At 40.0% G+C, this 25,762-nt stretch overlaps 1 protein-coding gene across 3 annotated transcripts; it reads left to right on the top strand.

Annotated features, from left to right (window-relative positions):
- Window positions 1–1,374: 1,374 nt before the first annotated feature.
- ap2a1 (adaptor related protein complex 2 subunit alpha 1) lies at window positions 1,375–25,096 on the top strand. Of its 3 annotated transcripts, XM_057345126.1 has the most exons (26): window positions 1,375–2,122; window positions 5,279–5,490; window positions 8,388–8,581; window positions 9,306–9,435; window positions 9,514–9,615; window positions 9,713–9,972; window positions 11,550–11,718; window positions 11,824–11,961; window positions 12,046–12,228; window positions 12,327–12,424; window positions 12,577–12,808; window positions 12,896–13,084; window positions 14,902–15,035; window positions 15,323–15,385; window positions 15,788–15,868; window positions 16,271–16,353; window positions 16,577–16,665; window positions 16,806–16,930; window positions 17,017–17,133; window positions 17,237–17,306; window positions 18,571–18,705; window positions 19,692–22,515; window positions 22,673–22,808; window positions 22,934–23,093; window positions 23,306–23,429; window positions 23,657–25,096. In XM_057345126.1, the coding sequence occupies exons 1-22, from the start codon at window positions 2,056–2,058 to the stop codon at window positions 19,767–19,769; spliced, it is 2,949 nt and encodes a 982-aa protein (XP_057201109.1). In that variant the 5' UTR covers window positions 1,375–2,055; the 3' UTR covers window positions 19,770–22,515; window positions 22,673–22,808; window positions 22,934–23,093; window positions 23,306–23,429; window positions 23,657–25,096. The 3 variants fall into 3 exon arrangements, with proteins under 3 accessions (XP_057201109.1, XP_057201110.1, XP_057201112.1); XM_057345127.1 differs by lacking the exon at window positions 15,323–15,385 and having other exon boundaries at window positions 1,376–2,122; XM_057345129.1 differs by lacking the exons at window positions 15,323–15,385; window positions 15,788–15,868 and having other exon boundaries at window positions 1,376–2,122.
- Window positions 25,097–25,762: the final 666 nt, after the last annotated feature.

Below are 25,762 nucleotides of genomic sequence, written 5' to 3' on the forward strand. Positions count from 1 at the left end.
TTCTGAGGTACTGGATTGTTAATTGTTAAAATAAACTAATTTCGGTACTATACATATTTATCATACTTAAATATGAAATTACTATTTTATGCAAACAAATCTAAATGTTAAGTTGTAACATGCAAATTAAACAAGTATTTAAGAAAACTAAAGATGCACTGTCTGTAAATATCCCTTGGTCCTCAGTTATATGTCCTAAGTATTTAACCACGTCACATACTTTAAGGACAGTACCAGAAGGAGAGAAATCGGGAAATAACAATTTCCCATCCTCTTTAGTTTTAACATTCATAATAAAGTGCCTTTCATATATTTCTGAACTTGGACGGCTGTTTAAAGCTGTTGACAGTTATTAAAGATCTATTTTCGACAGGCAAATGAAACACCTCGTCTGTATTATAAACTGCGAATAAACTCTCGCTCGTGTTAAAATCAATGAAACGCCCACCGTTCTCGTGATCTGGCAGATTAATGCTTTTGGAATTATGCCCAAAACACTACAATTTTGTAATGGTTTTAATGCAAAAAGCTAATGGTTCACAATGGTATTTTAATGGAAACCATTAATTTCTGTGATGGTTTATTTTGGGTTTCTTTTGTTTTTATCAGCAGGGTTGTTACATTTATAATCTGATCTCTTGAGATCAATCTGTCATATACAGGTTTTTACACATTATCTTATCTATCCTCAATACAGTATGGGGTGGTGGAGCGGGGGCGCCAGTTCTTTAAATGGGTATACATCCTCTATTATTTAACTTGTAAAACAGTTTTTCATGATTTACACGATCAGAGGCTTTGGAAGCATCAATAAAACACATAAAAATTGTGGAATTATGCCTGTTATACAAATCTACCATCCCCTTTAAACAAAAATACACAAATCTGTGCCATGTTTCGGCTTAAAACCAAACTGGTTATCAAAAGTCAGGACAAACTGTTGTAACATATTCAATAACGTCCTCTCAATAACCTTGGATAAAATACTGGTAATTGTCCATACTGTTCATTTCACCAGCTCTGTGTTTAATAATAGGCACCAACATAACAGATAAAATAGCATCAGGTAAAATACCATGGACTAAAAACCCAGTAAAACAAATAGCAAGCAAAAGACAAAGTTTTCTACTTGCAAATGTTAAATGTTCACCAGTTTGCTTTGAACTGGTGTCTTAAAATTATCTCCTCTCCTTTGATTTTAAACCTAACTGCACTTTTATACTTTCAACGTTGTCGATCTTGTTTTTAAGCCAATTAAATTTGTTATAAAATGCAACTGTCGTATAAATGAACAAATTATATAGTAAATGGCGAAGACAGACGTGCAAGTTCCCAATCAGATTAGGAGAAATGGGCAGAAGGCGGGTCATGTTGGGAGGAAGCGCTAGAACGTGCCAGTGCAGTTCTGTCACGAGCTCCGTCCGGCTACACCGACCGAACGTAAAGTCTCGTACGCTATTGACGACTTTATATAACAAATAGTTATATTTTCTCGAGAAACAGATCTGTCAGTTTGGCTCGTCAGCAAGCAGGATTTCCTGTTGTGGCCATTTGGGTGATGTATTCTAACATTTGATAGAGCTAGCCAGCTCGCTAGCTGTTTGGCTAGCTTGCCGTGCGTGACTCGCAGTCAGAGAGATATCAATTTCTATTTTAACGCAGTCGACATTTAGGTGTTTAACCATATATTACCACAAATACGTACTTTTTTATTTAGTGCCGCAACTAAAGCGTATGACTGTCCCTCCCATTGAAGAGAGTTGATGGGATTGAATGAATTAGCGAGCGGAAACACCAATCGTTCTGACTAACGTTACCGAGCTTCACTCTTCACCACTGCATTCAACGCTCATATTATAACCACACAAATTTGCTAAATTATTAGCGTTAAAACTCAAAACTAAATTCATAGCTTTGCCAGCTAGTGTCCGTGTTAGTTAGCCCGCTAGCTCGGTGTGTTTGAACTCTCCCACCGCCTAATAAACCTGCACCTCTGACCATCTGCAAGTAATTTGTTTCGTGTTGAGGCCGGTTTGAAGAAAAAACCCTGCAAACATGCCGGCTGTGTCGAAGGGAGACGGAATGCGAGGATTAGCGGTGTTCATTTCGGACATCCGAAATTGTAAGTATCCTTTCCCCATCACTAAATCACGTTAGTAATTTTCTTACGCGAAAAGCCATCTTCATACGCCACCAACTGAACGATAGATACACATCTATTCGGAATTGATCTGTGCTTGGTTGAAAGCAAAATATGGGGTACATCTCGCAAGCACTTAAGTCAGATCAGTGGCGGCTCTTGATCTGAAGAAGGGGGGGTCATTTGGCTGCAAGTGATCGCGCCGTTTCCTCCCCGTGGCAGCCGATCAGGCCCCGTTAGCTTTAGCGCTGTTGATGGAGTGTTGCCCGCTAGGCCGCCGCCGAAGATCGTGTGTTTCAGTGCAGACAATCTATCCTGAATGTCTTGTCTCTGTAGCGCTCGTTACTTTCACTTGCTGGGAAGCGGTTGCTATCGCTTCTTGCCATAAGGTCACGATTCAGATGTGTTTTTCACGATAATCCAGTTATCAAGCTGTCGCCTTGAGCAAGCGTTGTAGGAGGGACATTTTGTTAGGATGTGTCTTTACTTTTCTGTGTCTGCCTCTAAATCGTTACTCCAGAATTGTTTCGTTAAAAAGGACATTGCAATATAAGGTACCTTGTTTAATAATGTTATTGTGATTTATTTTTCCAGAACCTCCAATTGCATTTGTTTTCATTCATTGTTTTCATGTTCAATGCATTAACATTCTTTAAGATCTATATATTAAAGCACACAACAACGAATGCATAGAAATGTCAATAGGGAAATGTATACTACCATGTGAATGGTGCAGGTATTTTCTAATGCATGTATCCAAGATGAGAGTGAATTGGTACACATGCAAGTTAGGCGACTCTGATGTTATCTTGACCAGAATATTGTAGTTTGTCTTATCATTGGGCACTACATAGATAGTTCCAGGTATGCCAAGAGAAGCTCTTTTTTCTGGCATAGTAACATACTGTTATATCAGTACATAAATTCTCATAACCACATATTATTCTTGGTCTTGGATGCACAAACTGTGTCCACAAACATCTATGAAGAAGTTGACCCGTGTCACCTTTGTTATATGCTCTCCTACTTGTAAGTCGCTTTGGATAAAAGCGTCTGCCAAATGAATAAATGTAAGCTTTTATGCAGTGACTCTAACAGTAGTGATTGTTGCTATTTTTATTGCCTTTCTCTGTCCAAGAGTTTGGACATACCAAGTGATTGGTATTGGTTTTCATTACACACAGCCTGTTGATCCACAGTTAAATAAAATAATGGGTTGACCCATGTCACCTTTGTCAGCTTTGTTGCTTTACTTTCGTGGAATGAGATTCGCCTCTGATGATGAAAGCTTTTTCTGCTGTCTGCAGTGTTGCCATTGAAAACAGAAGAAACCGTAACACGAGAATCACAATATATTAAACTGCTGATTGCTGCAAATGATATTTCGCTCGAAATGCTATTTCATCTTTTTCCTTTGCCACTGCATTCGCCAAAACTGTTGTCAGTAGAAGTGTGCGCGTGTTCAAAAGTTTGCGTGACCTTGTGCATAGGAAATTAAAGGCTGTTTTGTTTGTTCATGACATATGAGGCTCCTGTTATTGGATCAGGATACTCATCAGGATGATGCCACTACCAGAAAAGAATACCAGGAGCGCAGTGTCACAAACACCAATACTGCGCCAGTAGACCAATATCAATACTAGTATACACAGTTTTATGTTCCTTGTTGTCAATATAACGATATAACATTTGGTAGCAGTTGGGGTTCTGATGTCATCAGATCTTTTCTTGAATTGTTCAAGGCCAAGTAAATTTATCCATTGTACACAAGTAGCATGATGCGAATAACACCATGTTTTGTTTGCTCATGAGTAGATGGTGAACAGGCACGTTGATGATCTAGTATTGGTAGACTAGATTAAGGTGGGGTAGTGTTAAATGGACTGTAAGCTATAAAACGCATGGCAAGTCTTTCTTGGAGCAACATGTTGTTGATCAAGAACATGAGCACTTAAATGCATGTGATTTAAAAGTGCAAATCATGTGAAAAGGTGTGGCTGATGTTATGTGGAAGCTGCAACTTGTACATCTCACTTTCACCTAATCTTTGCTAAAACATTATCCTGTTGAACTCTATAGCCTCCCACACATTTGTAGCCACTTCCTGTCTTTCCTGGTTTCCTGTCCCCTTTATTTACCACTAGGTCATCTGCTCTTTTGGAGTCCCTCTTATTTCAATACACCAACTGGCATATGATTGGTGATCATACAGTCTTATCTTTTTGTACACCTGACAGGGATTCATGGTAATCGAGAAAGCCATTCAATGTGATGTCTTTTTCTCATTTAAATGTAGTATTTTACATGTAAATACATTAAGATTACATTGCAGTGATCTACTAAATTTAACTAAGCTGGAAACAATTCAATTCGATTTTGTTTATATAGCGCTTTTCACAATGTGCATTGTTCCAAGGCTGCTTTACAGGAGAAAATAAGAAAAACACAAAAATGGTAAAACACAGCACAGTGCATGGTGTTTATAGATCAAGCAAGATCATTCTAGTAAATAATATATCTAATAAATGCAGTCTCCCGGTGGTTTATTTAGCATATTATGCATTAAGTGAATGCTTGGCTGAAAAGACATGTCTTTAATCTAGATTTAAATTGGGATAGTGTGTCTGACCCTCGAATAGTATCGGGAAGGCTATTCCAGAGTTTAGGTGCTACGTATGAGAAAGCTCCACCCCCTTTGGTGGATTTAGTTATTCTAGGTGTTATCAAAAGTCTGGAGTTTTGAGATCTTAGAGAGCGTGATGGGTTGTAGTGTGGTATAAGCTCTGTTATGTAGGTAGGGGCTAAACCGTTTAGGGCTTTATAAGTAGTTAAAAGAACTTTAAAGTCAATACGATACTTAATGGGTAACCAGTGAAGGGTTGATAACATTGGGGTTATGTGATTGTATTTTCTGGACCTGGTTAGAACTCTGGCAGCTGCATTCTGAATTAACTGTAGTTTGTTTATTGATGATGCAGGACAACCAATAAGCAGTGCATTACAGTAGTCAAGTCTTGAGGTCACAAATGCACGAATAAGCTTTACTGCATCAACAACACATAGAATATTTCGTAATTTGGCAACATGTTTTTGAAACATCCTCAATTGAAATTTCTGATTCTCTGTTTCTCTCCTCAGGTAAGAGTAAGGAAGCTGAGATCAAGCGCATAAATAAAGAGTTAGCCAACATCCGCTCAAAGTTTAAAGGGGACAAAGCTTTGGATGGATACAGCAAGAAGAAATATGTGTGCAAGCTGCTCTTCATCTTCCTCCTGGGCCATGACATTGACTTCGGCCACATGGAGGCTGTCAACCTGCTCAGCTCCAACAAGTACACAGAGAAACAGATTGTGAGTGGAACCGTCTCAATATCTCTTGCGCTTACTTTGTGGTGACTGTTTTATTGGCCTTTCTTGTACACTCAAAAAATAAGTTGTTGGATTAACTTAATTTTATTATGACACCCATTTCCACACAATTTAATTGGTTTATCTGAATTTAAACTGGGTGAATTGTACAGACATGTAAATCTTAATTTCATCTACTTATTTAATTTAATTTCAGAAGAATGTAATTCATTTGTGTTCAGCCAAATAAATGTGAGTGCTTCAGTGTGATACTTTTTTAAAAATAAACATATTTTTACCACATGTAAGGTATGGTGCTAACAGGGAGCACCAGAGGGTTTACTGCATTTGCAGAGTATTTATTCACTGAGTAAAGCTGGATACATGCAGTAATGGCATAAATGTGCTCGTCCCCAACCTAAGTAAAACCTTTACTCTTCACCACTATGGTAACCCCCCAAAAAAATCACAGACAACAGAAAATCTTCTGAATTTTAACATTACAGAACAGTAAACACTAACAAGTGTCCTCATCTGCACAAAAACACAAATACAATAGCACTTTAACTATTTTAAAATCTAAATCCAGTCATAAGAGCAAAGCATGCTGGGAACTCAATCCGCTGTGTAGTTGTCCTGTTAGTCAATGAGAATGATTCATGTTGTCCCAACACAAATGGACTGTTATGTCAAAGAGTTGCCTATTTATGTCACTATTACACAAATTGAAATTGTGCTTGAACAAGAAACCAATACAAATGTGTTATCAAACTATATTGATTAAGTAAAACAAACAACCTTTAAAAAACATTTTTTTGAGTGTATGGTGATATGTGTTTTTAATGTTAAAATACTTTTCGTCCCACTTAAAGATGACTGGTAAACTGTTTGTAGATTTTTTTCTCATGTATAACAAACACTGTGGCACTATCAAAAACTGATCTGCTTGTTTGAGAGTTCAGGCCAGTACAACGCCAATTCTTTGAATTCATTTTTACAAATAAATAATTCTTATGCTGGTAGGGGAACTCGGATTAGAAACTTGGGGTGTGCATCTGTGTGTGTGTGTTTGGCAAGTTACCGTACTTCACACTTTACTGCTTCATTGCTGCGTTTTGACCAATTAAGTGGTCAAAGGTACAAAGTCATGTCTAATATGACAACTGGACGGGAAATACTGACGCATATCTTTTGTCACGTTATTTTTGCTTGACAATACAATGAAAAATGTACACTTGTAATACAAGAATGCATAGTTTACATATAAACATAGTTTATGTTAACGCAGTTTAGTAAGTTATTAACAGTGCAGTGCATGGTTATGAAGTTGGTGATCTTATTGAACGTTTGTTTGCTGTCATCAGACCGAGATCGGATGTTCCTCTATATTATTTTAGGAAGATCTATCAAATTTACGGGAAAGCGTGAATCTATTAATTAATTCATTGTTGTTTTCAGTACTGCTTGAGAGAGTGCTATAATTTGAGTGAGTGTGCATACTGTCTAATGATCGGGGCTCGAATCGAGTAAGAGTTATCAGCCGATGTGTTTTTAGCTTGTCAGAGAGGCTTAGTGACCGTCTGTGCCATGTAGACCCACCGTGAGGTCTAATTATCTCCTGCCGATCCAACACCCATGTTTGTAGCCGCATTCCCATCAGCTAAGCACCTCTCCACAGGCTAACACTGACAGAAGCCAGTTCTGGGCATCAGAGAACATTTCGGTACAGAAGAACAACTGACTGAGTCGGCTTATCTATTTCCTTGAAAGGGAGGGACAATGAAATGACATTTACAATGCAAACTAGATCATGTTTTTGTCACCAAACTACAAGGCATTTGTTGTTAGATGATACTGTATACATTCAAATGGAGGATATTTACATGCCATTATTGAAGTGGAGAGATTGCTAAACACACAGTATTTTTTGTTCTGACAAGAAATAAGATCTCAAATGAGGAAATTAAAGCTCAAATATCTTGGTAGTATTGTGTAGAAGGCCTTTTCACTGCAAGACGTATAGTGTAATGCTGAGGAATGTGATGATGTCATCATGTTTTGAGCTACTCCTCCCATGTGAGTCAAATAGATTCAATACCCATTTCCCAAGTGGCCAGACCAAAAAGTCAGCTATGCATGAAAAATTCAAACCAGTTCACTACAACTGTGGTCCTCAAAATAAGACTTATAAGCACATTAAAACGTTGGATTCCAAACCTGATTTACGTCGCCAAGCTGTCTGCTGTGTAGTAAGATTTGGTGTTCCAAACCGTGCAATGAGTCAGTCTCTCTAACTAACCATTTCAACACTGTAAAACACAGCCACTCTTCTGATACATGATCTTTAATTCAGCCAATACTTCTTGGGTGCACGTCTTGATAAATTCAATGCAACCTTTTTGCATTACACAGAAATTTTGGGGTTTTTTTTGCAGATAGTCAGTGGAGCAAATGATTGAATCTTGGTAGGTGTAAATTGTGTGATTCAGATGAGCTAATCCTGGTTTTATATACAATATATTCCTCTACACCTGACAGTCATTTCCATATATACCGACTTTACGTTTTTACGGGGATAAAAGATCACGATTCAAGTGTGCTTTAGCCAGTGAGCGAGGCGCATTAGCTCAGTGGGGAGGAAAATCTCTCTCTCGTGGTTAAGTTCTTATCCGCAGAGCTTTCAGGACTGCCCCTCGAAGCCTGTTTGAAGATGACAATCCCTCAGAAATGTTGGCTTCATTGAAACTGTACACTCGCTCACCCCTGGATTGAATGATGCTTCACAGATGTCTGACTTTTTTATGTGTGCGTGCAGAACAGGGAAAGCACTTGTGTGTACAGCCGTCAGCATATTTCTGTTTCTTCCCTTTTCATTCCCTTCCTCTTTGTCTGTACTCCAGGGTTATCTGTTCATCTCTGTGCTGGTGAACAGCAACAGCGAACTGATTCGGCTGATTAACAATGCCATCAAGAATGACCTGTCCAGCAGAAACCCCACCTTCATGTGTCTGGCTCTGCACTGTATCGCCAACGTGGGCAGCAGAGAGATGGCTGAGGCCTTCGCCGGAGAGATCCCACGCATCCTTGTGGCTGGGTGAGTGCCATGGACCCTGAAGGGTGGAGCTAGAGAAGAGACAGACGAAAAATTAGACACTTGAGCAGAGAGATGTAGAGTAAAAATGCCACATTGAAGAAACTGAACAACAAAACCAGGAAATTGTTTGTGTTGTCCAGTGTAAGACAAATGAAATGAAAGGTTATTTAGGATTATTAATAAGATTATTGGTAACACTTTACAATAGCATGTAGCAAGGTTCATTTAACGGTCCATTTTTGTCATTTTTTTAGAGGATCTATTGACAGAAATGCAATATAATACACAACTGTGTTCAGAGGTGTATAAAGACCTTACACGATGAAGCGTTATGTTTTTCTTACCTTAGAATGAGCTATTTCTACACCTGTCCCTTTACATGAAATTCACCATGTTGTTTCTACAGTAGCCCTAAACTGACAAACAGCTCTACAGAGCGCGTTTCGTAAATACGTTATCTCCTTCAACAAAGCAGTGAAAACGTGACGACATCTTAGTCCTGTGTCAGCCACCGTAGTGTTTCGAAGGGGAGAAGTGGAGTGAGCCGTTGGTTGCAATTCGCAACCTCACCACTAGATGCTGCTTAATTTCATACACTGGACCTTCAAAGTGTTACCATATTATTTTGTGATTTTAATTTTGTAATAATGCATTGTTTTATTAGATTTTACTTGTTAAGTATTCTAGATGGTTAATTAAATGGCCTAATATTTCCTAATGACAGGGACACAATGGATAGCGTGAAGCAGTCGGCAGCTCTGTGTCTGCTCCGCCTGTATAAGACCTCCCCAGATCTTGTGCTCATGGGAGAATGGACCTCTAGAGTTGTGCACCTGCTGAACGACCAGCACATGGTGAGTCTGACACACGGACAACCACATGAATCATCACTTTGTCAAGGGATTCTCATTTTTCTGCTTTTCCTCCCTCAGGGTGTGGTCACTGCTGCAATCTCCTTGATCACCTGTCTCAGCCAGAAGAACCCTGATGAGTTCAAGACCTGCGTGTCACTCGCTGTGTCTCGTCTCAGCAGGGTGAGTGTGCTTCTAGAACATACAGATTGTCTGATTAATTCAATGTTTATACACTTGATATTTCAACTTTTGGTAACACGTGCTTCTCCTGTCTCAGATTGTGTCCTCAGCCTCCACTGACCTGCAGGACTACACCTATTACTTTGTTCCTGCACCGTGGTTGTCCTGCAAGCTGCTTCGGCTGCTGCAGTGCTACCCGCCACCCGAGGATGGCGCTGTGAAGGGACGACTTGTGGAGTGTTTGGAGACCATCCTTAACAAAGCCCAAGAGCCACCTAAGTCCAAGAAGGTTCAGCACTCCAACGCCAAGAACGCCATCCTGTTTGAAGCCATCTCTCTCATCATTCACTATGACAGGTGTGAATAGTTTTCACATTTTTTGTTGTTTTATCTGTTTTAACTGTTTTTATATCGACTAGGGGTGTAACGATACACTCAGCTCATGATTCGGTACATATGTCGATGCTGGGTTCACGATACGATACACATCTCAATATTTTGAACAAAATTAAAAATTCAAATAACATTAATTTTCAAAATATTAACAATTTCAGTAACTTATTTTGTTGCACATACAACTTAATAAAGAATTTTAAGTCTTAACTGAAATTAGAAATCTACATTATATTAGTCTACTAAAATCTATCTGGATTAACTCATTTAATTGCTGTAATTAAATGTTCCATACAAATATTTAACTGTTTCGACATAATTTACTTTACCTTGGAATTAAATTAAACCAGGTCATTACCTTTATTTTTCAGAAAAGTTGAGTAACTACTGGATATGCATTGTTGTAACACAGAGAATATTAGACCATGAACGACATGTAGCAGTTCATTCAGTCTCATTTTGACTCAATTGACTTGTTCGTTCAGTGAAGGGCGTGTTCATTCAGTACATTCAACCAATGAAACGCTGTGACAGCGCTCACGCTCAAGCGCTATTGGCTCGTGTCTCTTTGAAGCTGCGCTGTCTTTGCTTGAGACAGTAATGAATGAGAAAAATCTTTCAAAAAGACATATTACATAAACTGTATTACATTTCTTCAATCATGCAGATCACATACTTGTTTTTTAGCATGTCATTCAATCTTTTAATATACAGTACGACTCACTTCATCGCTTCTCTGATCGGAACAGTGCTGGTTTCTTTTGGCTTACTTTATGTTGCATATCACGTTATGCAGCAGCTCACGTTAGCGGATAAACTAACATTGGCATTTAAAAACGTTTGTGCTGCCTTTGTAATGAGTTTCGGGGGGTGACTCGCCTGCAGTCACGCTTTACGTTTGCTGTGTTTTAACGGCGATTGTGAAGGAAAATATGACGCTTTGTAAACCACTTGGAGACACAGATTATGTCTTGTGCTTCCCCTTCTCACAGAGACTTCTCTCTCTACCGCATGTGAGATAAGCATACGTGATGGGCTGGCGCAGAGTAGGTAGCGTCTTGACCGCTCAACGAATAGAATTTAACATATCATAAAATATCCCCATCTCTCTACGATGCGCATCGTAACATTTTTGCATCGCAAAATATCGCAATACGAAGTATCGTTACACCCCTAATATCGACCAAATGATACTCGATTGGTTTTGTCTGTAGTTAAAGTGATAGTTCAACCAAAAATGAAAAGTCTGTCTGCATTTACTCACCCTCTTGTCATTTCATACCTGTATGACTTTCTTTCGTCTGAAGAACACAAAAGAGCATATTTTGAATAACTTGCTGTAATTGTCCATGCAATAGAAGTGAATGGGTGCTGGCGCTGTTCGGTTAATAACTTTCTTCAAAATATCTTCTTTTGTGTTCTGCATAAGAAAGTCATACAGGTTTGAAATGACAAGAGAGTGAGGAAATGTTGACGGTATTTTTGGGTGAACTGTCCCTTTAAGGGCTTATCTAAATTTTTTTACCAACGTTTCTCTACAGTGAGCCGAATCTTCTTGTGCGGGCGTGTAATCAGCTGGGGCAGTTCTTACAGCACAGAGAGACTAACCTGCGCTACCTGGCCTTGGAAAGCATGTGCACACTTGCCAGCTCTGAGTTTTCCCATGAGGCAGTCAAAACACACATTGAGACAGTCATTAATGCTTTGAAGGTAAATCCATAGATTCTTTGCATTTCTTCATTTATAGAGCAACTCCATTCTTCTTTCCAACTGCGATTCCAAATGTCAATTTATAACCATTTATTCATTCGGCAGACTGAGAGAGACGTCAGCGTGCGCCAGAGAGCTGCTGACCTCCTCTATGCCATGTGCGACCGCAGCAACGCCAAGCAGATCGTGGCAGAGATGCTGAGTTACCTGGATACGGCTGACTACTCTATTAGGGAGGAGATGGTGTGTGTCTACCTCTCTGAGAGCAAATTGTAATCTTTTTAAGTCACAGGTTTTTGTGATAACTGATGACTGCTGTGTATGCAGGTGCTGAAAGTTGCAATCTTGGCAGAGAAATATGCAGTAGACTATTCCTGGTATGTGGACACCATTCTGAACCTAATCCGCATTGCTGGGGATTACGTCAGCGAAGAAGTGTGGTACCGTGTCATCCAGATTGTCATCAACCGCGATGATGTGCAGGGCTATGCCGCCAAGACAGTCTTTGAGGTACATGATGTCATATATTCCAGTCATCGGACTTTCCAAACCTGCTGATGAACCTCCTTTGTGTTTTTGTTTAACGCTAACTGACACTGTTACTATAGGCTTTGCAGGCTCCGGCGTGTCATGAAAATATGGTGAAAGTTGGAGGATACATCCTGGGAGAATTTGGTAACCTGATTGCTGGAGATCCTCGTTCCAGGTGGGTTCATTTGCCATTCACATTTGCAATTTATTGCTGTGTTTTAAAATCATGTTGCTGTACTAAAATTGTCCTCCTGTTCTTTTCCGTCTCTTTATTCCATTTTTCAACCTTTTTATTCTCTTGCTCCCACTCCCCTTCCATCTTAATAGTCCTCTGGTTCAGTTTAACCTGCTCCACTCCAAGTTTCACCTGTGTTCCGTTCCCACGCGTGCCCTGCTGCTTTCTGCCTATATTAAGTTCATTAATCTGTTCCCGGAGACCAAAAGCACCATTCAGGAAGTGCTGCGCTCTGACAGCCAGATCAGGAACAGTGATGTGGAGCTACAACAGAGAGCTGTGGAGTATCTCAAGCTGTCCTCTATCGCCAGCACCGACGTACTGGTGAGACCACATGCATTAGGACACGCTTTTGCATTCACAGCCATTACCAGTCATGTCGTATGATCTCATGTGTATGTCTGTGCTTAGGCCACAGTGCTGGAGGAGATGCCTCCATTCCCAGAGAGAGAGTCGTCCATTCTAGCCAAGCTGAAAAAGAAAAAGGGTCCAGGGGCTGTTTCTGTGAATGAGCTGGAGGAGGGAAAAAGAGAGGGAGGAGAACTCAATGGAGGGGGAGAGAGAGGCGGAGACAACTCTGCTATTGCCGCATCGAATGCTGTGAGAATGCTGATCATATTGACACATAAATAAATGCTTATGCCTTGATATTATCCTTTAAAATCTTTAACATTTTTACATAAGGCGTGAGTTCGTGTTCACTTTTTAGCTTTTTCTTGCCAAGAACCCCCACCTAGACATAACTACTTGTGGATCTGTTTATCTAAAATAGTTGAACTTGATTAATGAGTAGATTAGTCAAATAATTGCAAAGCAGCATCAGGCTGTTACTGGCGGTGTTTACATTAGCCTGTTGTCTGATGCTGTTTTGGAACGAAAACGATCCTTGTTTATACTGCCGTTTCAACATGTGTTTAAAAAAATCTGCGTTTACATTACACTACTGAAAACGCATGTCACATTCAGACACGCTGGGCATGCGCAAACAAATGTAAACAGTTGTATGGGCATACAAAAGTTGGAGTTGGTTGTTGATGACAGATGGTTACTAGTCACAGACCGACCAGTACAAAATTTACATGATGGCGAGGAAAAGCAAGGCTGGTCATTGTCCTCTTCAGGTAGCGTAATGGCTCATATGACAGGGGCTTTACGAATCAGGGAAGCAAACGCAATGATACCGATGACCCAATCAGTAAGCGAACGTGGTCAACCGTGCCTGCGTATTCTAAAGTCTCCGTTTTTGCCCGTTTACATAGACACACATCCCCAGAGTTTTCAAACTGAAACGGGGTCTGCAGCATTTCCAAAAGTCTCCGTTTTCGGGGGTCGAAAACTCCTGAGTAGTGTAAACGCCAGGCGTAACCGTAGCAAGAGTTTTGCGTTTTTAAAGGAAAACGCAGTAGTATAAACGCTGCAAAACGTACACATTTTTGCCATCGCTAGTTTCATACACATGAAACATCATACACATAAAAGCATATATTTAAGAAAAATATAAACATTTATATATAATTTAAATTATTTGTAAAAAGTGTTGTTTATGTTTCCTTAATATGAATACATGTATGTGTTTATAAATGCACAAACTTGTCTTGTATATTGTGAACACACACATTGTTTCTAGATAGATTATTGCATTGCCCACTTTTTTGCAATATCCATCATGTGGTCGATGAATGAACTGTGGGTGGTCCATGGGTGTGTCATGTGAAGCTGAGAGTAATACACACAGGTACAGTCAAACACATGCTTGTTTGCATTGTACAGGGACGCGAGTCAGCACTTATAAAACTATCCCTGCAAAACAAACACACCCAATATACACATACTCATTCAAATACTGTTTCCTGTGAGTGACTTTTGTATTACACACAACAAGACCTACAGGTACAGTGCATGCACTAAACTCAGAAAACATGGGAAGTTTTTCACACTCCCTGCCACTTATGTTTGTCAATATTTTGACTGATTTGAGCATTTTTTCAAAACGGCCAAAGTAAATCAAAGTCTAGTTGACTTGGAATTAGGGCTGCTCGATTATGACAAAAATCATAATCACGATTATTTGGGCCAATATTGAGATCCCGATTATTTAACACGATTACTCACTAAGTTTTAAAACAACATAGAAAAATAAAAAAACTTGGCTTTTAAACTGTGAATTCAACTGAAAAATAAATGTAAAGAAATAGCACAGCTGAACCACTGTAAAGGAAAGGGGTGCGCTGTGGATTTATACCACAAGAAAAGAGATGATCCTTGCAAAATGGAATGCGGCACAATAATCGTTTTACGTCGATTATTTTGTTTTTGTAATTGTTGAAGGCCAAAATTGACGATTACAATTATTTTCGATTAATTGCACAGCCCTACTTGGAATTCAAATGTTTCATGATGATCTTTCTTTCTCTCAGTCCACTCCGTCCCCATCTGCCGATCTTCTGGGGCTCCGCACGGGTCTACCTGTGAGTGCTGCTCCTCCCAGTGCTGGCAGCTTATTGGTCGATGTTTTCTCAGAGGCCGGCGTCAATGATGACGGTTTCCTGAGGTAAGAAAGAATCTCGTGATTGACTTGGCACACTGTTTTCAGTCTGCTGCACGTGCTTTAATTAACCTAAGTGAAGATCACTAATATTTTAACTTGGAGGTCGTATCTGTCCGTCAGGCTTTCTGCTCTTCTGTCTTGTCGCGTATGTGACTGTCTTTCTCTTTTCTTGCTTTTTCTCTTTCCCTCCCCTTTCATCTCCCTCATCTGGGGTGTGTATGCGCTCTCGTTTGTCTGTTGCGTGAACGTGTGTGCGTCTCACGTCCTTGCTTTTCGTTGGACGATGGCAGAGATCTGGAACCTCCCACTGAAAGCTCTGACTCCCTATTGGCTGAGGGTCCTGGTGACTCTGAGTAAGGAGCCAGTGGTAGACTACAGTGTCAACAAAACATTTCGCCTCGATAGTTACACACAAACACTTTTAATTGTTTATAGATGTTGTTGTGTGTAAATGTGTTCTTTGCTGTTTGTGTTTGGTGTAGTTTATATTTGTAAGCTGAGGTGTGCTGTGATGTCTGATGGTAATGTGAAGAACTAGTATAGGTGCTGTTTTGTTTGCCTGCAGATGTAATGGCATTACTAACCTCTGCTTTTTCTCTCTCTCCTCTGTCTTGCTTCCTTGCTTTGGCTTCACTCGAAACCTCTTTCTTCTCTTTTTACTGGCTCACCACTTACTCTAACAATCTATTTGAACCACCTTAATGCTTTACACCCCTCTCTTCATCTCGGGGTCTCTGCATCCTTCCGTCTCTCAGCTCTACACCTCCTCCTCCCCCTTCTGTGGTGTCTGAAGAACCTGCTCCTCCTCTGCCTGAGTCAGATGAACTGCTCAACAAGTAAGCGCTCACTCGATCCCTGAACTCTCTTCATCGGTCACCAGACCAGTTCCCAACGTCCTCACTCATGTTGTGCCCCCCTCTCCAATTTGGAAGCATAATACAAACTGATTCAAGTGATCCATTCTAGATAAATGTATTTAAACCACGATGGGAGACTGATGCATCACAACCTGATACCTGATTGACTGCATGATAAGCTACATTTTTGAACTAATCCAGGTGCCTTAGCATGTACAGAACTAATTGTATCTTATTAATGCATGGGGTGGGTTTAAATGTGAATCCTCCAGGCATCAAAACCAATACCACTGTTGGCTCACGGCAGCACTGTGAATGATTTATTCAAAAGTCAGATGATCCTGCTTGTTTCTCCTCCTCATTCTAGTCTCTTGCCCTTAGGTTTGTGTGCAAGAACAATGGAGTTCTGTTTGAGAATCAGTTGCTACAGATCGGCATTAAGTCTGAATATCGCCAGAACCTGGGTGAGTCATAACATCTGCGCATTGGAGATTGCATCATATGGAAGTGGATGTCAGCTGACTTATGGACTGTGTCTTCAGGTTTATTGGAGTTTATCCCGCGTTTACAAGAGACTGCAGTTTGAACGCCTTTCTTTTTGTGTTAACACTGTAACTTGAGAGTGATAATGTGGCTGGGTTGATATTGGATTTATTATTCAAATGCTTGTGTTGGCTCTCCTCGCAGGGCGGATGTATCTGTTCTACGGCAATAAGACATCAGTGCAGTTTTTGACATTCACTACCACAGTAACCTGCCCTGGAGAGCTACAGTCTCATATCCTTCACATTTACACATGCATTATACAAGTTGAAATTTTGTTATAGATGAGAGTGAGTTAAATAATCCGTTTAAATATCAAGATTGTATGTGGCACGTGCTGATTTGTTGGTTTGTAGCTCCTTAACTGATCCCACAGCTCAATGTTCAGGCTAAACCCGTGGAGCCTCTCATAGAAGGAGGTGCTCAGGTGCAGCAGGTCATCAACATCGAGAGTCTAACGGACTTCTGTGATGCACCGCTCCTCAACATCAAGTTCAGGTGACAGATACAAGCATTCATACACTTTAAAACGCAGCGTTTGTGGTGTTACTTGTGAAGTTTACTTGGCTGTTGCTCTTACTCAGGTATGGTGGAGCTCTCCAGAATCTCACTCTCAAGTTGCCGGTTACCATAAACAAGTTCTTCCAGCCCACAGAGATGGCATCACATGACTTCTTTCAGCGCTGGAAACAGCTCAGCCAGTGAGTCTGACAATTTGATAAATTACCATATACGTTGATCATAAACAGTGTGAGTGAGTGAGTAATTTTGTCCGTTTACAAAAATGTTTTATTCCTCTCACAGGCCTCAGCAAGAAGCACAGAAGATCTTCAAGGCCAACAATGCCATGGACACCGAAGTACTCAAAGCTAAGGTGTGTGTTTTCACTCAAAGCATATATATGCAAGAATAGTTAGGTTAGTATGGATATTAGAGGTACACCGATTGACCGGCCAGAGGCCGGAATCGGACGGTTTTTCTTATGATCGGCCGGACTGGTGACCGGCCGGTCAGTCTCACGTCTCGCCGATTCCAAGCCGATCTTCTGTTGCCCGTGATGCGGGCAAGAACGTCACAGCCGTCAGTACACTCAAAGCCGCGAGTAAACATGTAAACGTGCGTGCGCACAGCCTGTCTTTCACCGCTCATTTATACAGTACTCGCATGTGTGTCCACTGGACCGCGAGTCTCTGCTGACTGACGCGCATCTCTCATGTCTGCTGACTGCATGCGCGTGCACACGCATCATGTACTGTACAGACAAAAAGGTGCACTGTAGTTCATCTCTTGCTGCTCCGTCTACATGGGGTATGTATGCTAACAGTGATGCTAAACTCTGACACATGCTAAACTCATGTAGAAGTCGTTCACTCTGTGTAAAACAAACGTAAATTCCATTCAACCTGATTGCTTGTCGTACGTTAAAACTGGTAATTTCACCTAGGTAAAATGACATTCAACACGACTTCTACTTGTTTTTAAAAATATTAAAAAAATGAATAAATCACCCAATATATGTGATTGAGTTCTTTACTAACACAAAACACTGCAAATACATATGTCTTAAGAGTAGAATTCACTCGAGATTTTTAACTTTTTTATTTAAGTTGTAGCAAAAATCAACCCACTTCTTTTAATACTACAGACCCAAGATAAAGACAATTTATTTTACATTTCAGAAAAAATGAAATAAAGCAATGTTAGTTTCATAAACAGAAACAGACGAGAATAAAGTTGAAGTATTTTATTGTTATCTTAGACTTTTGTGAGATGAGTACAAAAATTAAAAAGGTAAATTAAGTGGCATGTTTAGTTATATTTTATTATTTGTACTTCTTTTCAGTCACAGAGTGCTTCAATAGAGTTGTTTGGGAAAGAGAAGATTCTGTAATTTATTGCAGCTTGGAGAACTGCATTTGGGGAAATTGTAATGTTCAATCATTTATGTAATGAAAATAAAACAAAATGTGCATTGAAGAAAAGTTAATATGGTTTTATATACAGTATACTGTCAATTATAGTTTGTGGATAGAAAATGCTTCTGAACATATAATTTCAGTTTGGGGTGATATTATTCAGAGATTTCCGTGACAGATGTTCATTGATAAACTGCTGAAGATTTTATCTATCTTTGGTAGTTGCTGGGATTGGGCATGGCTCTCTTGGAGAACGTAGATCCAAACCCGGAGAACTTTGTGTGTGCTGGAGTGATCCAATCCAAGGCCCAGCAAGTTGGTTCCCTGCTGAGACTCGAGCCCAATGCACATGCTCAGGTATGAACAAAAGCACTCACCCAGTCATGAACATTCAAACGCAATGCGCACATCGTTACAAACGTGTATCCATATTACACACCTTGACGAAAGGTTAACAAAAGAAAGAAATGCCACAATCATCAAAGGTCTCTGCAAGGCTATAGAAGTGTTGCTGCATTGGCATCTCTTGTAAAAACCAACACAGTTCAATCTCAGAGTCCCACTATGGTGCACTAGCCACCGTTTTTGTTGCAACTTACTGTTGTCTGTGTGTCTCTGTTGCCTGCTGATGCGACTCAAGTCTGGGGAGCAGGTAACACATTCACCCTGAGCCCACAGCCATATTAACCCAAATATATCTCCCTCTCTGTTTTGTTGTTCACTTGATGTCTGGTAGTAAAACTCAGTCCTCTATGTATCTTTGTTTTCTTGTGGAATTTCCTCTGTTCATCATGCAAGTTGTCATTTAGTCTGTGTATTGACGTAAGAATCAGACACATTCGGACAGCAGAATGAGCATCTACCTGCAGAGTTAAAGGAACAGTTCACCTAAAAATGAAAGTTGTCTTATTTACTCACCCTCAAGTTGTTCCAAATCTGTATACATTTCTTTATTCTGATGAACACAAAGGTATTTGGAAAAATGCTTGTATCCAAAATGTTCTTGGCTACCATTGACTACCATAAAATTGCTTTGTAAATTTATTTGTTCTGTTGAACACAAAAGAAGATATTTTGAAGAATGTAGGAAAGCAAACAGTTCTGGGGCACTTTTGACTACCCATTGCCATTTTTCCTACTATGGTAGTCAATGGTGACCAAGAACTGTTTGGTTACAGGCATTCTTCCAAATATCAAAGACATTTATACAGATTTGGAACAACTCGAGGGTGAGTAAAATGTGAGAATTTGTATTTTTGGGTGAACTGTCCCTTTAATGTGTCTTCTCTGTTGTGTCCGCACGTGTGTTTACGTTTCATAACTTTCTCTGGGCTTTCTCTCAGATGTACCGGTTGACCGTGCGCAGCAGTAAGGACACAGTCTCCAAGCGTCTTTGTGAGCTGCTGGCGGAACAGTTCTAGAAAATGAGACCGGCGCCATCTAGAACCGACACCCAGACCAGCGTTTCACTCAAAAGACCCCAGAATAAAGATTCAACGAAAGCATTCATGCATAAGGGAAAAAGTAGCTGTCAGCCTTTGGCAGCCCTATTACTGTCCTTCTGATCAATATTATTACTGTTGTTATCATCAGCGCTGCCCTTGTTTTTAATTGGTGTTTACCTGTGTGTAAGCAGTGGAATGAAAGGAAGCGCGTGTGTGTTTTTTCGTACGTGTGTGTGAAAGTGTCATGGTGATAGTTCTGTTCTCTGTCCTGCCTGTTAAACGATCAGTTCCTGTGCTTGTGTTGACAGCTGGTATGTGTTGTGGGGTACAGAAGATGATAGAAGTGGAGAAAGTCTTCCCTCTCTCCTGTTTTATCCATGAAATTTCAACCCTGAGGCATTCGTAAAAATTAGTCTGCACATTAGCTGTTTCTTTGGAACATTCCCTGTTAGCCAGTTATTGAGTGTACTGCGTAAGGCTATTAGCAGGACAGAAAAACACAATCTTAAATACACTAAAGCAGTGGCACTTCCTTAAGAGGCCAGAATCACTAATCCCTTCCCTTTAGCTGTCATGTTCCTCTACTAAAATTAGTCAGATCCTGTAATCCAAAGCCATTGGTGTACATAGAAAAATAAAAGAATATATTTCAGAAGTATCCAACAAGCATTTCCAATGTATTCCACCAAGTTTCTTCTGATGGCCAGTGCACTTTAAGAGGCTTTGAGAGGAAAGGCTTTTATAGTCCCAACCCTGCCCCCTTTCTTGTTCTTGTCCTATGTATTCAGTACTCGTCCTGACCCCGGAGACAATGTTTATTGAAAAAATCTCTCTATATATAAATATATATATAAACAATGTAAATGATTACCCTTAATGGTTGCATTTGTATGTCTCTTTATTGTTTTTGATAGTAGTATATTTTCAGTGTGTTTGTATGCTTAAGAGTTTGTGCTCTTATTTTTTTGGACATTCCATTCTGTGCTATGAGTGAGTGGGCTTAATGTTTCAGGTTTGTCGTGCAGTGTTAAATAAGGTGGGAACTAGAATAAGAGAGAAAGTGAGGCAGGGGGTCTGCAGGTGTGCGTGTATGTGTATCTGCACATGAAGAGTGCAACATCAGTGGATCTACATTTACATGCATTTTTTGTAATATCTTAAAATGTGTAAAAAGTCCTCCAATACAGTTATTGACTGAATTGAATATTAGATGGTGGTTACCTCATTACTAAATCCTTTCACAATACACACAACTAACTTGTTGAGTGGTGTGTGGCCACCACTGGAGATCCATGTTTCTTTTCGCAGCAATTAAACCTGGGAAAGCACTTGGTTTGTGAGACAGAGAAATTTGTCGCATGCACACAGTTGTACACACACCCACACATTTTTAGGCTTAAGAGGACGGGGGCTTAGGGGCTCAATGGACCAAAGCAGCTGCCAACTGTCAATCACATACAGGGATCTTAATGATTTTGGTCAGCATTGTTTGGTGAGCGAATGTGTGATCCATGTAAAAAATATGAAATTTATGGGACACTGTCATTAGATATGGGGTCATGCTGCCCTCAGTGCAGTATGGGGACATTGTCGTTGTAGTTGAGTAGAGTCAGTCATGGTGTGTGTGTTTCTCTGTGGGAGCGTGTGTGTATATGCAATATCCGCTAGCTAATGCAGCCCCAGTGTATCGCTGTTCAACCTGTCAGATACCCGTGTTAGATTCAATTTACTCTGTACTGAATAATGTGAAAGTAAAATTATGCCATATACTCGAACCAGGTGTTTTCATTGTGTGTGTTACTTGGGCACTGAGATCAAGTGGACTGGCAGATATAAAGCACAAATTAACAACTTGTGTAAAATGTAAGTTATTGTACACTGTATAAAATAATGCAACGTTTTAAATAACCTGTATTGGATGAACAATGTAAAAAGTGTAGGGTCAATGCATTGTGCACTTTTTTGCAGCTAAAAAGTGAAGTAAAAATGTGCATTTGGATCAGCTAACCATACAACCAAATACAATAAATTAACAAAAATGTATACAATGTAATTATAATACTGGTTTTCATCGCAAAGTACATGTAGCCTAATTCAATATTGCACACAAATGAACTACGCGTTTTGAATCATATATTTTGCTTACGAGTGAAAGAAATGGGACATTTGATGGACGTCTATAGAATTAATGGGAAGTCTCATCTGCATTGCACTCTGTTTGCAATCGTTGCATGTTTATCTGTCTGAAGAGCCACAGAGAGATGACGGCTCGCTGAATTAAAACACGATGCATCACAATAAAAATGCCGAGGTCTTCAAGACAAATTGATGATGGCGAACAAATAGAGCGTGCCCGCGCGCGCGTCACAGCGCAACCCTGCACGCCGATTGGCTGAAAATGACATCACACAGAATTGTACTATTCTTAGCTTGTGGAAACGGGATGACCTCATCTTTTTCCTCCCTCGCGCAGGTATAGACATACAACAACAAATAATGTTAGAGGCGCAGACACAGCGGAGATGAACACTGGAGCACAGCTCGGACGAGGAGAGATAAATTAACTATTTATAATTGAATATATGTAGATTTCTCAATACGTGCGTTGTTTCACTTCTCTTTTGTGCTGTTTACACATTCGTCCAACCGCTTCGTGGGACTTTTACAAAAAAAATATTATTTCTGCGGACTCTGCTGATTGAATACATTATCAGTGTATCTGGTGAGTATGCGCTTATAGTTTACTTTAAGCTTGGCATTGTGAAATGTTCCATCAAAACAAACGTTGAAGTAAAATTAATGCACTACTTTAAAGATCCTGAATGTGATTGTTAAATACGTCAATCACTTAGACATGTTTTTGTGTTCTTTCACTGTAGGTTTTCAGATTCATCAAACCGAATAAAGAAAAACAATAAGGAGATGGTGTACTACAGGAATAGTGAGTCCGAGCGACCACCGGTGTCGCGTATTCTGCCGCATCTCTACCTTGGTGCAGAGACTGACGTAACGCAGGTAGCCTATTTTATTTTTCTCATTATTTATCTGCATTCCTCATCAACCCTTCTTAAAATGATATGCCAAATGTGTGTAATCTATGTTTCCTGTTCATTATGTTGTTTTCTCACATTTTATAACAGGATGGATTATCGGACCGAGGCATCTCATACGTACTAAGCGTAAGCCGATGTTGTCCACAGCCTTCATTTCTACCCCAGTCCCAGTACCTCCGTATCCCAATAGACGACTCCCTCAGGGATGACCTGCTTCCATGGATCCCTCGGGCGTTGCACTTCATTGGTAAGGAACACGGAATCCCAGTGCTTACATCATCTTACATTTGCATCGCAAACGCATTGCATCATTAATACGAACATGTACCCTATAGAAAAAGCTTTGATTGGTTTGTTGCATGAGATTATGTTCTGAGTTAAATTAAAACATTATGCTGCACAAGTAGTTTTTAAATAAGACATACAATATATTTGCATTAAATAAATGAACTGTTTCAGATGGGGCGATGTCACTTGGCTGCTCAGTCCTGGTCCACTGTGCAGCAGGAATCTCTCGGTCTCCAGCGCTCGCTGTTGCATATGTTATGTATAGCATGAAAATGGACCTTGATCACGCATACAGGTAATGCATTTATGTTGTTTTTTGTCACAATTATATTATTTCCTATCTAGTATGCAGAGGGCTTTTGCGTTAAAATAAAAATAACCGTGAAAGAACTAAAATGATGACATTTGTGACATTAATTTAATCTTATCAACATAAATGCCACGATTTACTTGATCTCGAAAGGAGTAAATTATCCCTATATGATCAATCCTAATGATCTCTGCTTCGCTTCCTCTCTGTAGGTTTGTAAAAGAACGTAGACCTACAATTTCACCGAACTTTAATTTCCTGGGACAGCTGCAGTTGTTCCAGGAAACACTTCCTTTGAAGAACAACACAAACTTCACTCAGCAGTCAGCGAAACCTTTGGATAATTGCCTACAGGCCACCAACGAAGAAAACCTGAACAGTTCTGCAGCACCACTGTTAACCAACTTGAACCTTCAAAGCAACAACTGCATCATTTATAGACAGACTGACGATGTGAACTGTGAGAATAGGAACAACCAATTAGAAAATATTCACAGCCAACACCATGAAATGATAAAGCCAGAGTTGACCTTATCTCTTTCCGACAAACTTGGATCTCTCACTCTCCACACAAATTCTGATGAAGTACAAAGACCAATCATCCCATGTCAGACACAGCAGGGAGCACCAAAGTCCATCCCACCAAAACCCACCTGCTTACAAATTCCGTCTGCTCGCATTTCTCTAGCAGAGAAACGCAAATGTCTCACTCTTTCCCTGACACCAGTGAGTGCGGGTCCTCAGGCTCACCACAAGGTGTCAACAGCAAACAGTAGTGATCTGAAGCAGAGCTCGACATGCAGTTCTTCTTTTGATCAAAAGGGGGCGTTTGGCGGCCTGGGTAGAGCCAACAAGGAGCGGCCTGCTGCAGAAACAAGAACAGAACCAAAGGAAGCAAACAAGAGCCGCAGGGAGGCCTCAGCTAGACACAGCTGCTCAAGATCGCATAAGAAAAAGAGTAAATTAAACGGCAGCAGAGCTAAGGAGGAGCTACCAAAAGCAAAAACAAACCTATTGAAACCCGAGGACATTTCAAGCACCAGATCACAAAGGCAGATCCAGGGGGGCGTCACGACTCCCCCTCAGGAGGTTTTAGAGAGGGAAGTGACTGGTGGTGTAGAAGCAGTGGAGAGTATGGATGGAAACCAGAGCCCCTTGTCTCCAGTCAGCCTAACGGTCAACAAAATCCTAGACTGGGGTGAGCGAATGCTGCTCGGTGTCCTGCTTGGTCCCCGTATTAAAATGGGACAGGCTGCTTTGCCGTACAGATGTTGAGGAAGGACTGGTTGTATGCAATGCGCTGTTTAAAGATACAGAACTGTGGAACTGTTCTGTACCTTTGAGCAAAAGGGAACTTAAATGAAGAAGTTGACATTATAGCTGAAAAAGCATATATAAGTTATTTATTTGATTAAATCGCATGTTCATTCACTACATGACAGACACAGACGAGCTGATCTGTCAGCTTGACTCTTCAGTGATGTGTTTAGTTACCAAATGACTTGCAGTTTGTTCTGTTACAATGCACAGCTTGCTGTGAATTTATTTATTAAAATACATTGAATCTTGCTATTTATAAAGGAGTATTTTGTGGATGGAATTTTAACACGATGTATTGACAACAAGTGTTCATTAAAGGCTATTTTACTTTCTCCATGTGTCTTTGAGTTTTCTCAATTCAAATTTTTTCTCACAATTTAAAGCCTTAAAAATGTTTATTCTGTCTAATAAACGAGATAAATTGAACATTCAACAAAACATGTGGGACAAATAAACCTCAAACTAACAATAAAGATGAATCTCTCTTATGCTATGTTATATTATAAATATAAATACTAATAATATATTAATTAATACATATGAATACATTTTTGCTGTCATAGCATAGGACACATGGTATAGTTTATTTGTCAACAACCCATGTCCAGCACCATGATGTAATAACATAACTTTGGTGTTTTGCTTATGTGGATTTGAGAGCCAGTTATTTTATTCGTTTCTTTCTTTCATAAAACAGTATTAGTTAGCAGTATTGGCTTATTTTTTTCCATTAGATATGCTACTTTTAGACTGCATATAGACACTTAAACCACAACATTTCAACTTATGGTGTTCCTATTTCACCATTTTTGCCCTTTTTGTATCGTTCAAACTGGCTCCGGGATTAAAAACGGACAAACAATACCTAACTAACAGTCTGTCTAAACACTTACTGTAACGCAGACAAACCAGGCCTTTGGCCAAATATGGGAAAGACGACACACCTCTTATACATTTATCATGTAGACTTCTATTGCGGAAATGCAAACGCAACATTG

The sequence above is a fragment of the Triplophysa rosa genome, linkage group LG11, assembly GCF_024868665.1.
Source record: "Triplophysa rosa linkage group LG11, Trosa_1v2, whole genome shotgun sequence".
Lineage (NCBI taxonomy): Eukaryota > Metazoa > Chordata > Actinopteri > Cypriniformes > Nemacheilidae > Triplophysa > Triplophysa rosa.

Coding starts and splice junctions, on each gene's coding strand:
- ap2a1 (XM_057345126.1), top strand. CDS start 2,056: ATGCCGGCTGTGTCGAAGGGAGACGGAATGCGAGGATTAGCGGTGTTC. Junction 17,134..17,236: donor CGCTGGAAACAGCTCAGCCA/GTGAGTCTGACA, acceptor TTCCTCTCACAG/GCCTCAGCAAGAAGCACAGA. Junction 18,706..19,691: donor AGCCCAATGCACATGCTCAG/GTATGAACAAAA, acceptor GCTTTCTCTCAG/ATGTACCGGTTGACCGTGCG.